General features: G+C 34.7%; 1 protein-coding gene across 12 annotated transcripts in view; it reads right to left on the reverse strand.

Moving 5' to 3' along the window:
• IFT80 (intraflagellar transport 80) overlaps window positions 1–17,585 on the reverse strand; it is a 185,640-nt gene that overhangs the window by 17,422 nt on the left and 150,633 nt on the right. For 9 of the 12 annotated variants that reach the window (XR_012430824.1, XM_074031329.1, XM_074031331.1 and 6 more), the window contains 6 exons: window positions 17,065–17,129; window positions 13,718–13,853; window positions 11,905–12,052; window positions 10,433–10,604; window positions 8,809–8,898; window positions 8,533–8,705 (listed from right to left, as the gene is read on the reverse strand). Coding sequence is in view for 11 of the 12 variants with exons in the window: in XM_074031329.1 (XP_073887430.1) it covers window positions 8,533–8,705; window positions 8,809–8,898; window positions 10,433–10,604; window positions 11,905–12,052; window positions 13,718–13,853; window positions 17,065–17,129 (784 nt within the window). In the remaining variant the exon portion in view is untranslated. Of the gene's footprint in view, window positions 1–4,753; window positions 5,839–8,532; window positions 8,706–8,808; window positions 8,899–10,432; window positions 10,605–11,904; window positions 12,053–13,717; window positions 13,854–15,773; window positions 16,436–17,064; window positions 17,130–17,585 lie in introns of those variants that run through there. The other 3 variants (XM_074031332.1, XM_074031334.1, XM_074031333.1) reach the window with 3 other exon arrangements.

Consider the following 17,585-nt stretch of genomic DNA (forward strand, 5'->3'; position numbering starts at 1 on the left):
GTACAATTGTTATGAGTCTGCTTTCTCCACTAGGCAATACACTTCTTGAAGGGAGATATTTCTCTTTGGTGAGTACTACAGAATATATATGTGGTAAATATTCATTGAAAATATTTTTGAGGCTGGGTACAGTGGTTCATGCCTGTAATCCCAGCACTTTGGGAGGCCAAGGTGGGTGGATGACTTGAGGCCAGGAGTTCAAGACTAGCCTGGCCAACATGACGAAACCCTGTCTCTACTAGAAATACAAAAATTAGCTGGGCGTGGTGGCACATGCTTGTAATTCCAGTTACTTGGGAGGCTGAGGCTGAAGAATCACTTGAACCTGGGAGGTGGAAGTCACAGTGAGCTGAGATCATGCCACTGCACTCCAGCCTGGGTGACAGAGCAAGACTCCAAAAAAAAAAAAAAAAAAAAAATTTTTTTGAAATCATCCTGTAATTCAAGTGAATGAACTTCCCCACGATGTAAGTGGTCCCATTATTTTGACCATTTTCATAAGTCTATACAGAATTTATAAAATTAAAAACTGGTATCTTTACATTATTATAATAGCAAATTAAAAATCTTATGAAAATAATAAATTGAGGCTAAGAAGTCTGACAAAATGCCTTTTGCCATCTGAGTCTCAGGAAAAGTTGACAGTCATTTAAGTTTTATAATTCAATCAATATTTATGCAAGTTATTTTTAAAGTAATATTTTATTTAAATGGTAGATGAGAACTAAATAAATTGCTGCTGAAAACAGTGTTATAAACTAAAGACATAAAATATATATACCGACGATAATTTGCAGGAAAACAAAAAGATTAATCTTCAGTTCCAGGCTTACTTTTACATGTGGGTTTTGGACAGCACCTCAGCCACTGCAATCCTGTGCATAACTCATATTAGTTGAGTCGGGAACAATCCAGGGGACGACAGTTCTCTTACACTGTTCACTGTCATCTTGTTTCAAAATAAGATAACAGTCATCATAATAGTCTAAAGCACATTATTTCTCAAGTTCTCTTTCTTTCTAATATGACATATGACTTCTGAATATTCCAGTCAGGATTTATCAGAGCCAACTATTATAAATCTCTTGTTTTAGCAAAGCTGACTACTGATTAGATTTTTTGCAACTAGACTCTTCAGTAGGAAAATCTGGTTCATTTTCAGCATGCTTTGGTTTGGTTTACTATTTTTTTTTTTTTTTTTGAGATGGAGTCTCATTCTGCCACCCAGGCTGGAGTGCAGTGGCATGATTTTGGCTCACTGTAACCTCTGTCGCCAGGGTTCAAGCAATTCTCCTGCCTCAGCCTCCCAAGTAGCTGGAAATACAGGCATCTGCCACCATACCAAATTAATTTTTGTATTTTTAGTAGAGACGGGGTTTCACCATGTTGGCCAGGCTGGTCTTGAACTCCTGACCTCAAGTGATCTGCCTGCACTGGCCTCCCAAAGTGCTGGGATTACAGCCGTGAGCCACCATGCTTGGCCTGGTTTGCCTTACTATTGATCAAACTAAATAGTCACTTTAAAAAGTATTTTAGACACGGTGTATGTTATTGATTGACAACTGATAGACTTTTGAGGGATATTAAACACTTAACATGAAAAAATTATGAGTGTAAGTTATATATAATACAAATGGTAACGCCAAAATTAGGCAAAATGATTTCTTATATATATATTGACATAATATATTGTGAAATCCAAGGGTCAGTATTTGCTACCATCACTCATTCTCACAAAGTTCCCTCATTCCTCTGTGACCTTAAGTCTTTCAGAAAAAAAAAAAAAAAAAACAGGCAGAAAAGAATGTAAAATTACTAGAATATAGAGGGGAAAAGTGGAAGATAAAGAAGGCAAAAAGCAATTCACAGAGGCTCAAAAAAGGAGAAACGGAAGTAAAGATGCTTCAGTTCTGCTAACCCTCTCCCATTTAAACCCCCATGTACATCCCTAAGGCTCTGATTCCAGTGGTGTATGTGTGAGTGGAGACTGGTGAGCTACTTTTTTGTCACCTTAGAAGCTCCATCTCCCATTCTTTCTTTATGATTGTACATGATGAGGGAAGGAGATCTTGATTGTGCAAAACTGAAAGTATTCTCAGTGGGGAGTACATAAAAGCATCCATTCTGGGTTGGAGCTTTTCCAAAATTTCAAAAGAGATACTATGGTATGAAACATCAATACATTTAATTATGTAGAAAGAATAGAATATGATGTCTAATCCTACATTTAGATGCTAGGTCCTAAGAATTATCTATCATTGTCATTATTATTATTATTATAAAATATGTATCAACTGATTGAATAGCAATGGCTAAGGGTAAACATTCAAATGATATGTGCTATTTTAAATGTTCTCTAAAAGCACATACTGGGTAAAAAAATGTTTCTTCTCCACATTTAGGAGGGAACTTACTCCAAATTATATAAGGGTTTTGGGAACAGTATGTCTCTAATTTTAAAATGGTTATTTGGCAACCAAACAAATGTGACATTAGATTCTAAGGCTGGAATAAATCCATGTATTTTAAATAGAAGGAAGTTATATAAAAAGATGTTATAACTTCAAAATATGATTTTGCATAACTTGAATGAAGCAAAATCACTTTGTATAACTGGTAGATTAGAAATTATTTTTATTAATATGCACATAAAGGATCATAAAGGATTAATATGCATATTTGGAGTTTCTAGTTTCTACCTCTCTCAACTTCAGTTTTTGAGAACAGACTACTATGAAATGTCCAAAGTGGATAGCAAACAGATAACTTGCTTACCTATAACTCTTCAAGAGCTGTACCTTATTAGGTTGCAGGCAATTTTCAAATTCAAATATGAAAGACAGAAACATAAACCAGCAAGACTATGCTTCTCAAGTGGAATATCACATATGAACAAAACAAAATCTGTTCCCTTCTAGAGGATTAAACAAATATAGAAATTCAGGAATATTAAAAACAATCTAATGTATTTAGCATCTAACAAGTTCTATACTTCTGGAATGATAGAATATCACCATTTTGTAAGCTCAAATTAATACATTTGGGCAATGATCATCAATGGCTACTAACATCACAAAAAATACCATGAAAAACTACTACAGCCAGTCATTACAAAAACATAACACTACTATAATGAAGTCTTACCAAAACAAAACAAAACAAACAAAAAAAACCCCTAAATCTAATCAAGTTCCTATATTCAACAACCAATTTGCAACTAATTCAGGGGACAGCAGACTATGTTAAAGTATACCACAAAGATGCAATCTTTGTCCAAAGATCCAATAATGTCCACACTATGATAAATTCTATAGGTCCAGTTTCTTCAATGGGAAAATTGCAAGAAAACACAAAAAAAGAATAGGAGAAGCTGTAGATTAAAATAAATTTAAGAACATATCAACCAATCACAATGTGTGGATCTTTACTGAATTCTATTTCAAACAAACCACAAAACAAAACAAAGTACTTATGAGTGAAACAGAGAAATAAGAACACGGAATATAATTACTGTCAACTTTTTAGGGTATGACCACAATATTGTGGTTATGTTAAAAAAAATTTAGAGATACATACTGAAATATTTACAGAAAAAATGAGATGACTGGGGTCCGCTTTAAAATAAATGGTAGGGTAAGGGTAGAAATTGTTCACAAATTGATCATTGTTGGGGTGAATGATGGGTACAGTCAGATTCATTACACTATTCTCTCTACTTTTGTATGTGTTTGAAATTTTCCATAATGAACAATTTTTTTTAAATTCCATCTTTTTCATCCCTTCTGATTTCTATTGCTAAATTCTCTTCTTAAAGCACACCCTTAAATATTGGTATTCAGCAGATATCTGCTTGCTGCTCTCTTTTCTTAAGTTTTCGTGATTAACCTTAGCCATACTCATGGCCTCAACTACTATCTGTAGGCTGATAATTCCTTTAGTGGCTTTCCCTCAATGTCTAGGATCTCTCGTGAACATTAAACTTGTATATCCCACTCCCCACTGGGTCTTATGCTTATGAACTGGATGTAGAAAGTCAATTAAAGGTAAACAAATTCAAATTGTTACACAGCTTAACCATTACCTTATACTCCCTACAAAAAAATCTAGTACAGTTCTTTACTATACACATATTCAATGTGGGCCTTCCCTGTACCTAAGGTACGCAAACAAATTCAAGCCCTGTGCATAGGTTATATGTAAGTACTACGCCATCTTATATAAAGAACTTGAGCATTCCAGATTTTGGTATCCTGGGGGTCCTGGAACCAATCCTTACCCATCTCATGGATACCAAGGGATTATACTCAATTATCTGTTGAATGAATGAATGAATGTGCAATTGGAACAAATACTCCAAATTGTTTCAGAAATATCTATAGAACTTAGAAATGAAAATAATATATAAGTTTCCTGAGTGTTTCTTAGCAGCTATAATTACTTTTGCTGAATATTTGCAATCCCTTCTTATCCAATCTTGGTATTTATGCTAAAAGCAATGGGAAACTATGAATTTCACTGAAGTGGGTTTCATTGAAGTGAATCAGAGGTCAAGAGTGATATGATCAGATTTCCATTGTGAAAAGATCACTATGACTGCTGAGTGAATAATGGGTAGGAAAGAGACAGAGCAGATATAGGGAGATCAGTGATGACATTAAGCAGAAAAACTTGAATCAACTTACATAATGGTAGTGAAGTGGATGAGTGGATGAGTATTAGAGGTATTTGGGAGGGAAGTGGTTGATAATAGGGAGGGGGAAGGTGAGGAAAATGTCAAAAGTGACTTCTAGATTTCCAGCTTTGTACAGCTGAAAGAATGATAAGATAGATTAGTCTGGAAGAAGACCAGGTTTATGAGGGAATAAACATAAATTTGAGCTAAAAAATGTGAGATATCTAATGGAAATGTTAAGTAGGCAGTTGGAGAATTGATTCTGGAAGCAAATATGGGCAGAACAGAAGGCTAGATGAGAGATGCATATTTTGGAGTCTTAAGTGTATAGATAGTGTAGTGTATAAATAATGGTCAGAATCCAGGAATAATGCTCTGGGATCTTTATCATCTTATCAGGTAGACTCAGAGATCTCTACCAGCACCTGACCAACCGACTGGCTTACAGTTAGGTAAAAACAAGAAACACAGGAAAAGGAGATGTCAGGAGATAAGAGGAACGCAGGAGCACCCGGAATTCATTCTCTTTCCTCATTACATCTTCTTTGACCCTCTTCTTTTCCCTCTCCCTGAGATCTAATAATCTCAAGTCAAGGTCACTTATGAGAATTGGAAGGTGAAGGGGGGGCACGTGGGGAACAAGATATAAGGATAGCAGGGAAAGTTTGAGGTCTTAGCAAAAAATAAGTAGAGACACATGATATAAGCCTTAAATGACTGGAGATTTTATAAGATAGGGAAGTAAAGATGAGGGAGGCAAAAAGGACACCAACTCCACTCACACTGGATCCTAAGGAATGTAGAGTGGAGAGAAAAAATTGACTCCATTTGAGAGGACTGGTAGAGAAGTGGTGTTCTCTTCTCTACCTTCTCTTCCAAATAAAGGTAGGTTTCATTTGGGTCAAGGAGGTACAAGAAATGTTCAGAAGGTTATATTATAGGTCATCAGAGGCAAATTTCCTCACTTTGTTCTATGATACCTACTCACTCACTGCACGTATCTACACCCAATAAATGTTTGAAGAGGAGGAATGCTGCAAAATGATGAAGGGTATTGCATAGAGAGTAAGAGCATGAATATTAACTACCTACTATGTACAGATAATGTGAAATGTTTCTGCTCTTCAGGAAGCATATAATCTGTAAGGGGAAAGACGATTTAATATCTGCAAAGATAAATAAAGAGATAAATAGTAATCCAGTAGAAACAACATAAGCATGGCCGGGTACAGTGGCTCACGCCTGTAATCCCTTTGCTTTGGGAGGCCAGGGCAGGCAGATCGCTTGAGGTCAGGAGTTTGAGACCAGCCTGGCCAACATGGTGAAAGCCCATCTCTACAAGTACAAAAATTAGCCTGTAATCCCAGCTACTTGGGTGGCTGAAGTAGGAGAATCACTTAAACCCAGGAGGCAGAAGTTGCAGTGAGCTGAGATTGCACCACCGCACTCCAGCGTGGGTGACAGAGCGAGACTCCATCTCAAAAAAAAAACCAAAACAACATATGCAATGGTACCAGCCATAGATAATTGATTGCTTGGTGATAAACTGAGCTCTTCTTTGATATTAGACAACTTGGGGGTTCGAATCCTAGATTTTGTGCTTATTTATAAGTAAACCTCAATCTCCTAAATTATAAAACGGGGATGGTAATATCTAAACTTCTGGAGTTGCTGAGATAACCTAATGACATGATATATAGAAAGTGTCTAGCACAATTAATTCCTAGCACATCATAACAACTCGATAAGTGGAGGTCAGTGTGAAGAAGTACTATTTCAACCTCTGTATGTTCCCACTAAACATTAGTATGTGGGTCATTTTTGATTCTTTAGATGGAAGTTTTTTTGTAGAATTGATGTACTGAACCACATCAATCTAAAAGGAGGAATGCTGCAAAATGATTATTAATGGTCACCAAGCAGTTAATTATGTACTGCTGGTACCATTGTTTATATTTTTTTACTGGATTACTGTTTCTCTCTCTAAATATTTATATTTGCAGATATTTATGTTTCCCCTTACAGATTATATGCTTCCTGAACAGCAGAAACATTTTACATTACTTTCACATAGTAGGTAGTTAATATTCATTCTATGTGCAATACTCTTCATCATTTTGACATTTGACTATTATTAATGACAATAAAATGGAATTCCTAATTAGGTTATAAGTTTTTTAAGATAAAGACCATTATCTTAAATTTTTTTTATCAAATTGTACAGTATTCAGAATACTATAGCAAGAGCAGTGTCTATGATTTCAACATATTTTTTCAAAAACACTGGTCAAAAGAATGCTATAAACACAATTCTTCCCCATTTCTCATAGAACTCTGTTAGCTTGATAATGGTACCTACAATTTTCTGTAAGTTATTTAACATAAAATTTTTAAAATATTCATACTTTCTAAACTAGTTACCTTAAACTTTATGAATTATGAATAAATTCAGGACAAAGATAATGGCCTATTTATTTATTTATTTATTTAGATGGAGTCTCGGTCTGGTCGCACAGGTTGGAACTCCAGGTTCAAGCAATTCTCCTGCCTCAGCCTTCTGAGTAGCTGGGATTACAGGCATGCGCCACCGTGCCCGGCTGCTTTTTTTTGTATTTTTAGTAGAGATGGGGTTTCACCATATTGGCCAGTCTGGTCTCAAACTCCTGACCTTGTGATCTGCCTGCCTCAGCCTCCCAAAGTGTTGGGATTACAAGCGTGTAAGCCACTGCACCCCGCAGCCTATTTATTTTTATAGAATTAAAAACATCTTTCATGATCCTTTGTACAGCTAAACAATGACAATGAATTTGTGTTAATAAAAGACAAAAACAGAGTAGCTAAATTATATGAATAGTATAGATCATTAGGCATAAATTAAATAAGGAGACTACAGTATGTCAATCATGAAATAAACCATCTGCCATTTTTGTTACTTTCAGTCAAGGGAAAGACAGACATAAAATATTTATAGAAATTCTAGTCTAAGGAAGTTTAAGTAAAGGGCCTTGTAATTGACAGATACAGGGGTTGTTTTTCACCCAGGCAGAAACAAAGATCATGAAAGACATTTCAAACCTGGAAAAATGCGTCAATTCCATAACATAGTAACTTCAGGAGTATATAAAAACTATAGTTATGTTCACTGAGAGACATGTACCTGAGAGAATGAGGAACCTCTTATGTCACAGAGAAGAGCAGCATGCCACTTTGCCTCAGAAAGCAATCTGTCTGAGAGCCAAATGCAAGGAATCACCAATCCTTTCCTCTTTCTTCCCTAGCACTATACATCTCTCTTGGTTCTTCTTTTTTCTGCCTGTCTGGCTGCTTTATGGAATAACATTTGGTGTCTTTCTTTTCTTTCATCCATCTCATAATGTAGTGGATGTCTTTTCATTCCACACATTCCCCAGAAATTGCATCCATTTCTCTGGCTTCAACTACTATCCATTTGCTAATGACTCCTAAATCTAAACCTCTAGCTCAGATCTTTCTTATGAGCTCCAGGTCCATTTAATCAACAATTATATCTCTTTGCGAGTATTTCAAATTCAACTTGGCTAAAATGAAACTCACTATCTTCTCTACCAAATCTGCAAATGGTATGGTGTCATGATCTTTCCAGTTACTAAAACCAAAAATTTAGGAAACATCCTAGCCTCTCATTCTTCACACCCCAACTTTTAATCAGTCGAAAGTTCAGAGAAGAAATAAATTGCAAACTATTCACAAATATAAACATGAATAAATTCTGTGGTGTTCAGAAACTAAAATACAGTGAAAATGTAATTTACTAAGTGGTAGATGGAAAAATACATTAAGGTCAAACAGATTTTGGAATTGATGGAAAGCATTCTTATTACCTTTCCCAGTTGTAGAGATTAATATTGATCTGGATTGCTTGATAAACAAGGCCAGCCTGAAGAAGTACTATTTCAGCCTCCTGTATGTTCCCACTAAAAAGTAGTATGTGGGCCATTTTTGATTCTTTAGATGGAAGACTTTTTATAGAATTGATGTACTGAACCTTATCAATCTAAAAAAAGAAAAGAAAAATATTGAAGTAGATAGTAACAGAAATATAACAAATTATGCTAAGAAAAAACACATGTACATATATGTAAACATTAATTACTTACTTCACCAATTGCTGCATAGGCTATTTCTGCAGTAGTCATATCTCGATTAGCAACTGCCATAGCAGCTAGACAAGCCCACATGGTTTGCTCCTAAAGTGAAGTATGAGAACAATTATCTTAACTATGTGACTGAACTGCCTTAAAATAAGCAGTGATTTAAATACTCATACCAAAATGATATTTTAATTTAAAAAATAAAAATTACTGAGCATGGCATTGAAAAAAACTAATAATGTGGAAATTTCATTGTGGCCATTTTGTTAAAATATATTAATACACAGAAAACTTTTGAAAGAAATTTTCTGAAATTTTCAATTTTGAGTTATTAAGGATTTATTTCTGAATTTAAAATAATAACTCAAGGTTATAAACCTTCCAGTCTTTTTGATGAGGTGTCAAATAATGTAATTTATAGGGAACCAAAGAAATAGTGAAGTTATCAGACAATGATATTATGGCAGATTGCTACTGATATACCAGTTAAGAAGAAATTATTTAGGCAGATAGTGAGGGTATAGAAGTCCTTCATGATAAGGTTTTCCTTTTAATGAAAAGCAGCCCCCAAATCATTTTCTTTTCTAACAAAGAGCAGCCTGTAAAATAGAGCTGCAGACACAAACAAGCAAACTGGAAGCTTGCATGAGTGAATGCCAGTAGTTGTGCCCATAGCAATATACTACCTGGGACTAGGCATGTTCAAAACGGCAGCTCCATCTTCTCTTTTTGCCAGCCATATGTACAGTAAGGAGTAGACAAGATGGCACTGGCCAAGTGCAAAGTCTATTTGCATAATAAGATTAGGGTGGGGCAACCAGCCTTTCCTGTGCTATGTAAATGTCACACCTGGTCAAACCAATCTGTGAGCACTATGTAAATCAGACACAGCCTCCTCAAGCCTGCCTATGAAATCTGCTGCAGTCCGCCACTTTTCCCTTTTTGGATGCCTCTGTCTGGCAAGGAGCTGCTCTCCTCTCTCCTTTCTTCTGCCTATTACACTTTCCACTCCTTAACCTACCCACATGTGTCCGTCCTTAATTTTCTTGGTGTGAGATGACAAACTCCGGGTATTTACCCCAGACAATGATGCTATTCACCAACAACAACCCATTGTTTAAAAAAAGCATCTAAAAGTTATTTCACAAAAGTGTATTCTAAGGAATGTTCACTGATAGTCAATTAAAAAGGTCTACGGTCACACATGTTGGAAAAATACTAGATTCAACCAAGTTGGAAAAAGGCTGATCGAAAGCAGAGATTCTTAACCTTAGCTGTACAAAACAATCGTCTGAGGAAATTAAAAAATATGGCTGGGCCTCAATCCAGATATAATGAATTAGAATCTCTATGGGAGTAGAACTTGGGAATCTGACTTTCAAAGAAGTTCCACAGAAGATTTTTATATGTGCCAGTACGGAAAAACAGTTTAAATTTTACAGCTTCTTCAGAGAATAAATCACACAGCAACATGTATTCCTCTGTATTGCTCATGTCTTTACTTATAAAACAAAAGACATGATCTTATTCACAATTTTCCAGCCTTTAAGCCTATTATCATTGCTCATTTTGCACAAAGGTAAACTACTATGAAATATATATACAACTATGAATCTAAAATGTAAATTACCTTAACAAAGCGACAAAGTCTTACAGCATCTTCCCATTTTGAACTGCTTACATATTCATGGAGAATAGCAGGATATGGTGATATGCTGATGTGAACCAGGGAGCCATCAGCTCTTCTAATAGTTACTTGATTTCCAACAAAACTCACAATATGGGGATTTTTACTAAATTCACTGTTGGGGAAAAAAAAAGCAAAGTACAATTTAAAGTTGTATTCTGAGCAAAATTTTTCATGTATATTAAATCTGGGGAGTGGACCATGAAATATACAGGGAGTCTCCAATCTCCAAAAGGCACAACCCCAAAAGTTAACTCCAGGGAGAATGTATATGTTCAAAAAAACTTCGATGTATTTATTTGAATACATACATTCTCCCTGGAATTAACTTTGAATATAAATATTTGAATATAACTTGGTATATAAAGTAGCAAAAATTATTACATATTTGAGAGCTATTCCTAAGAGCATTTGAAATCATCTTTTTTTTTCTGAGGCTTAAGATAAATCACAACAATAATTAATATAGCTTTAGCTTTTAAAAGTATTAAAAGGTAAACCAATAAAAAGTAAACTAAATTCCAAGACTATTTTCTCAGAATAAAAAGAGGTGAGCCAGGCACAGTGACTCACACTTACAGCCTTAACTACTTGGGAAGATCACTTAAGCCCAGGCTGCAGTGAGCCATGATTACACCACTGCATTCCAGCTTTGGCAACAGAGTGTGATCTTGACTCTAAAAATAAATAAATAAAGAGATAACCTTTAAAGAAAGTGACTAACTTCTTTTCATTAGTTCAAATACTTTTAAAAATACACTGTTTTATTTTGATGCTTCTCTGGTTTTGTTAAGGGTTTGAATCTGAATACTAAAAATGAACTCAAAACAGATTTGGAAACTAAGCTAAGGCCTAGAATTAAGAAGCCTTTGTATTCCTATTTTGTCAAGAATAAGAGATCTCCTTGCTATTTCTTAGAGAATTTAGGAATATAAATGCTTTGATTTTCTGAAGCATATAAATTTTAACAAATTTCAGTAACTTTGGTCCTTTCCTACTTTTAATATCAACCAAAAATTCAATTCTAGAAACATTTACATTCTTGAAAGTATTAAAGTCAATGATAATCTGTGACAGAGTTGGCTAGCTGTCACAGGTTGTGCATCCTGAAAAATCTTAAGAGTGACTAGACTAAAATTACTTGATCACACTGAGAAAACTACCTGAGCTACCATTACACAATATTAAGCTTGAAAATTATATTCATATAAGGGACAAATAAATAATTCATATCATACCACACTTTCAACTTGATTCTGTCACTTAAGTCTCAAGCTAGCTTTAGCCGAACAATTTATTCATCAATAAATCTGACTGATGCGAAAAACACCTTGCAGGATTGAAAATAGACGCAAAAACATGATACTCAGAGTTTTATTTACTACAATACAGAATTATATGCAGTAAAATGTTACCTTGCATCCCTTTCATATAATGTTTTAGGCAAAATGTCTCTGTCCACATAAACTGTATTGGGGTAATACCACACTATAAATCGAGTATCTTGAAGTCCACAAAGGATATTACATGTATCATTCCATGCCAAAGTATGCACCATTGTTCCTTAATTTAAAAAGAATGTTAATGTGCTATTAGCTTTAATATGTAAGAATTAAGAATAGATCTTTAAAATGCCTGACAAACAAAATCCCACAAAATTTCTGTTAGATATGACTCTACTTTCTGATTCTATAATGGTGAAAAACACATACGAAAGAATCACACAATAATTTACAGAAATATTTGAATGCTTTACTTAGAACCCTTATATTTTAAATTTGCAAATCTTTCTTTCAGTGACAATTTAGCTGCAGCAGCTAAAGACTTGCTATTCAGTTAATCCTCTTGTCTTCAGGCCATCAAGTTCCAGATGATCCTCAGTGAGGAATACCGTCCCCTCAATATTCAAGAGTCACTCTTCTACAGGGGACCCCTAGTCTGCCCGTCAGTGGGACATGACAGAAGTGAAGTCCTCCCTTGTCTCCCTTGGACCTAGCTGTATACCGCTTTCACCAACCCACAGAGCCACCCTGCCCTGACAGCTAGCAAGAGGCCAAGATCCACAGAATAACCACCACTGTCTCTCTGTCAGCAGGAAGCAGTTACAGAAGACTGACTTTTGTCCATTTTCCCCATAGAATTGGGGTCTTGGACTCTTGAGGGTGGAAATGTTACAGCAGGTAGTCAGGCAGACATGAGCAAGGCAGGAGAGGCCCCTGCCACCAGCACCAGGAATGTCAGATGACCATCAGGTGATGGTCAGGCTGTTGTTAAGCTGTCTCTCTAAAATAATAATTGGTTGCAGCCAGTGCCAGGGAAAGGTAGTCTCTCAATATAAACGCCAAAACTGGAAATCAGTAGCTTCTCAATAGGATCTCAAGAACTAGGTGAGTGGGCTCACACATGCGTACTAACAGGTAAAATGGTGGAGGAGTTTAATTGGTATACAAACTTCCTCTAGAAACATTGGAGTGGTAAGGGAAAAATGCCTCAAGTGAGCATGTGTATAACTTCAGTAAACACACTGTGCATGTGGCCCCTCCCAGGTGCTGGCAGGCCACTGGGCATGTGGACAGCCTACCCAAGGAAAGAATCAGGGCAGAAGGGTTGCAACTCCCCAGAAGCATGCCAAAGTATAAAACCCCAAGTCAAAGATCAAAGAGTGCACTTGATCTCTCAAGCTGCCTGCTTGCCCTCTTCCAGGTTTACTCTATTTCCTTTCTTTCCTGCTCTAAATCTTTTGAATAGGCCGGGCCCGGTGGGTCATGCCTGTAATCTCAGCACCTTAAGAGACCAAGGCAGGTGGATGGCTTGAGCTCAGGAGTTCGAGACAAGCCTGGGCAACATGGTGAAACCTTGTTTCTACCAAAATACAAAAAAAATTAGCTAGATGTGGTGGCACATGCCTGTTGTCCTAGCTACTTGGGAGGCTGAGGCAGGAGAATCACTTGAGCCCAGGAGGCAGAAGTTACGGTGAGCCTTGATCTTGCCACTGCACTCCAGCATAGGTGACAGAGTGAGACCCTATCTCAAATAAAACACAATAAAAATTTAAAAATAAAGCTTTTAATAAACTTTCACTCCTACTCTTTAAAAAATGGGTTAAGTAGCTAAGAAGTATTACAAGATCAAAACATTAAAACATTTCCAGATTCATTCAAATTATTTATTACAGTAAATATAAGAAAGTTGACAATTAAAACTTAAAATGTATTCAAATTATTTTACCAAGCTTGATAATTTGTTCTTCCTTCCCAAATCGTTTCACAGAAGTGATACAGAGATCTCTATTTTTATCAATGAAAGCAATTTTTCTATCATTGGTAAGTCCTTTTTGATCCAGAGCAATTTCCAAGATTTCATTCTAAAATTTTTAAAAAATGTAAATACTGGGTTAGTTTTAGTGTTTGACATAAGATCATTTTAATTAATTATAAAATCATTCCCTTTAAGATCAATTAAATGTCATTTACACATTTATAATGATAAAATGTCCCTGTTAAATAATTTTAAACTGCCAACACATTAATCGTTCAAAAGCTGCACTAAAGTATATTTGCTTGACATCCAAGGAAAAGACACCTCTTAAAATACAATAAAATAACATATATTTTGATACTCTGCAGGCTGAGAAACACTCCCATCTGTCCTGACCTACCTTTCGTAGTCAGGGTGAAAGGGTCAGGCAATTCTGAGTATCATATGAGAGGTCTATTTTGATTAATAAGTTGCCTAACAACTATCTATTAAATATTTGTAAAAACAAATTTTGGAAATATGTGGAAATACATCATGTGTCCAGGGCCTTAAATTCTACAGATTCTCTCACATTCATTCTTGCAAAACAGGAAACAAGCTTATACTGTAGGTATTACTATACTTAATTTACAAATCAGAAGACTAGACTCATACTCACTGAGCAATTTTGCTCAGAAAAAGCCAGTATCAAGTATATATAAACTTGCAACTCAGACTTCTAACTCCAAGATCATTGTTTTTCATCTGCTAGTGAGATGAATTTTACTATAACTTGAAAATGTTTCAATATAGATTCATTTTAATTCAAACCAAGAAAGATTTATTTACTTCCTACAATGTCTGAAGACTTTGGTAGGAATTGTGAATTCAACAAGAATCATGACCACAACATCAAGTCATTGTACCAAAATGAACTATAAAGAACACTTTTTAAAGTAAAACAAAAATACACATATACTTTTATCCAAATTGATGAACCAATCATATACCAGTTCATAATACATTTTTAAAAATTCAGCTCTTTCTAGAATACCATAATTTATACTTTAAGGAATAAAAGAATCTTGTTTCATATATATCAAGGCATGCATGAAATATAACTCTAGGTATTTTCAAAATGGAAATGTTAACAATAAAGAATTGCTTATCATCGTCATCATCACCATCATCATCAGAACCTAGTGTATTCTTTTAAAAACACTGCTAAACAGATATGACTCTCCTAAGAAATTAAAAATCAAAGATGGACACTAATTATAATAATGCCTATGTACATGGGGAAGAGGGGCTCCCTCACTTCATTCAGCAGGGCTTCCCCCATTTTCCTCTCGTCAAGTCCTACCACCTCCACATAGGTTCTATTCCGCCTGGGTTACTCTTTCTAGTGGAACATAAAAGCAGTTTTGTGTTCATTAGAACCATCTCCCTTGCCCTACACTAATCAATATTCATTTACTAATACACAGACTTGAGTTCTAGTTTGAGCTCTGTTATTATTTGGGAAGATCTTGGATATGAATCTCTTCCACATATAAAATAAAATAGAGTGGGTGATTTTTCTATTATTTAATAGAATGTAAAATTTAAAAATCCTTTGTATTGCATACAAATGTAATTGGGGTGAAGTGTGACATGTAGAAGACACTTTCATTCTTATAATTAGGAAATTATAAATTTCTTAATTTTAATTGTAAATTAAATTGTAAATTGTAAATTTTATTTACAATTAAATTATTTTAATTGTAAATTTCTTAGGAAATTCTTACACTTAGGAAAAGTGTTATAGAAAGAGTTATAAAATTAAAATAAATATTTAACCTTATTAATTGACTCTCCTTTCAATCCTACTAACAAAAATGACTGCATCTTGAAAAGCTGAAAAATTTACTCCTTTTGATATGCTTAATCTTACTGAAGAGGAAAAACTCTGCTTACATAGTTTTGATTTAAAATACAATAACAGAGAGGTTATAGAGAAATAAGCACCTCATATATTACCAGTGCAAAAGTAAACTGATAAACTCTCTTTGGAAGATGACTTTACAATATTTATTAAAATTACAAATTCTCATATCCTTTGACCCAGCAACAATATTTCAAGAATAGATCCCACAGTTACATTGGCACATGTACAAGAAGATGTATATGCAAGGTAATTCATCTTGGCAATACTGTAATATTAATGGCAAAAGATTGGAAACAGTTTAAATTCTGATACATACATAAAATGTTATACCATACAGTGGGAGGAAAAAGGGTTGAGAAAGCACTTTGTGTATAGATATGGAATCATCTCCAGAAAGAGAGTATTACATGAAAAAAGCAAAGTGTAAAACTGTTTGTTACATGTTTGTAAAAGGGGAGGAAGAGAACATATATCAGTTTTGTTGGCACATACACTAAAAATCTCTGGAAGAATAAATAAGAGATTAATAACAATGGTTACTTATTTGGTGGAGAGGCACTACAGTGATGAATAATAGGTATAGTAGGGAGACTACCACTGTATACTTTTTAATGCTTTTTGATTTTTGAACCATATGAATGTGTTTGTTATTCAAATTTAAAACTAGGGCCAGGCGTGGTGGCTCACATCGGTAATCCTAGGACTTTGCAGGGCTGAGGTGAGTGGATTGCTTGAGCTCAGGAGTTCGAGACCAGCCTGGGCAACATGGCGAAACCCTGTCTCTTCCAAAAACAAACAAACAAAAAAAATTAATTACAAAAAATATATATAATTTTGAGTAACATTTCACTAGAAGTATTAATAAAACTAAAAGTGTCTCTAAACCCTAGCATATCAGTAATTTAGAAGGATAACTCAACGCAATGCGCCTCTTTTTCTAAGGCTAAAAATCAGAAACCAATAAACAACTTAAAATTCAGGGTCTTTTGTACTTTGTATAGAGATTTCTTACTACAGTCTTAAAACCTAAAGAAAATGCTGGCTAAGAACAGGTCAATGAGAAAACTGCAAGATATTTAGAAACACAAATACATTTTTATTTACTGACAGGTGCTAAAATTTTAATCAAAAAAGAACATGCAACTGAAAAGCAGTGAAGAGTTTGACAACAGACATATAAGTCAGATCCTTTTATTCAACTAATTTGCATGTATAGCTTCCTATCACGAACTTTACCAGTGCTTAGTCTTTGACTGTGACATTTTTAGGCGAAACAGTCAATGGAGAATGCACATTGATTTTAAATAAAAAACTAATTCCTTTGTGCCCTCTTTAAAATGAAAACATTAATTTTGAAAAGGAAGTAAATAAACAGTGGCTATTTACATTAGAAGTAGTTAATGTCCATTACCTTATGAGAAAGAAACTTTCCATCACCTAAAGGCTTTCCAGTTGATGCCTCAAAGAGGAAGATTACTTGAAAAAAAAGTAGAACATTAATTAATGTGTTATATTAGAATTTTTACTGGTAAAATTCAGTGAAACTATTATAATCCTTATGAGAAATTATTTACCTCTCTAGACCACAGAGAGTTAAATAATTCAGCACAGAAGAGCAGCAGCATCCAATTTTAATTTATTAATGTGGTCACATTTCTTATGAAAACAATAAAACTGAATACTTCTTCCTAAAACACAATCCCTAATAAGAATTTTTATTAATGGTATGGCATCAATGCTCAACAATGGGAAGTCCAAATGTGAATGTAATTTATAATTCTGATAACTTTGATTTAAACTAATACAACACCATAGAGTAGAGGCCAAAGGAAAACATCCTCTTTGTCCTTTGAAGGTTAGCTGAAAATCAACTCATAAAAGGCAGATTAATAGGAGAATGGTATACAATGGTATACAATTTTATTAACTTAC

The sequence above is a fragment of the Macaca fascicularis genome, chromosome 2, assembly GCF_037993035.2.
Source record: "Macaca fascicularis isolate 582-1 chromosome 2, T2T-MFA8v1.1".
In the NCBI taxonomy this organism is placed as follows: domain Eukaryota; kingdom Metazoa; phylum Chordata; class Mammalia; order Primates; family Cercopithecidae; genus Macaca; species Macaca fascicularis.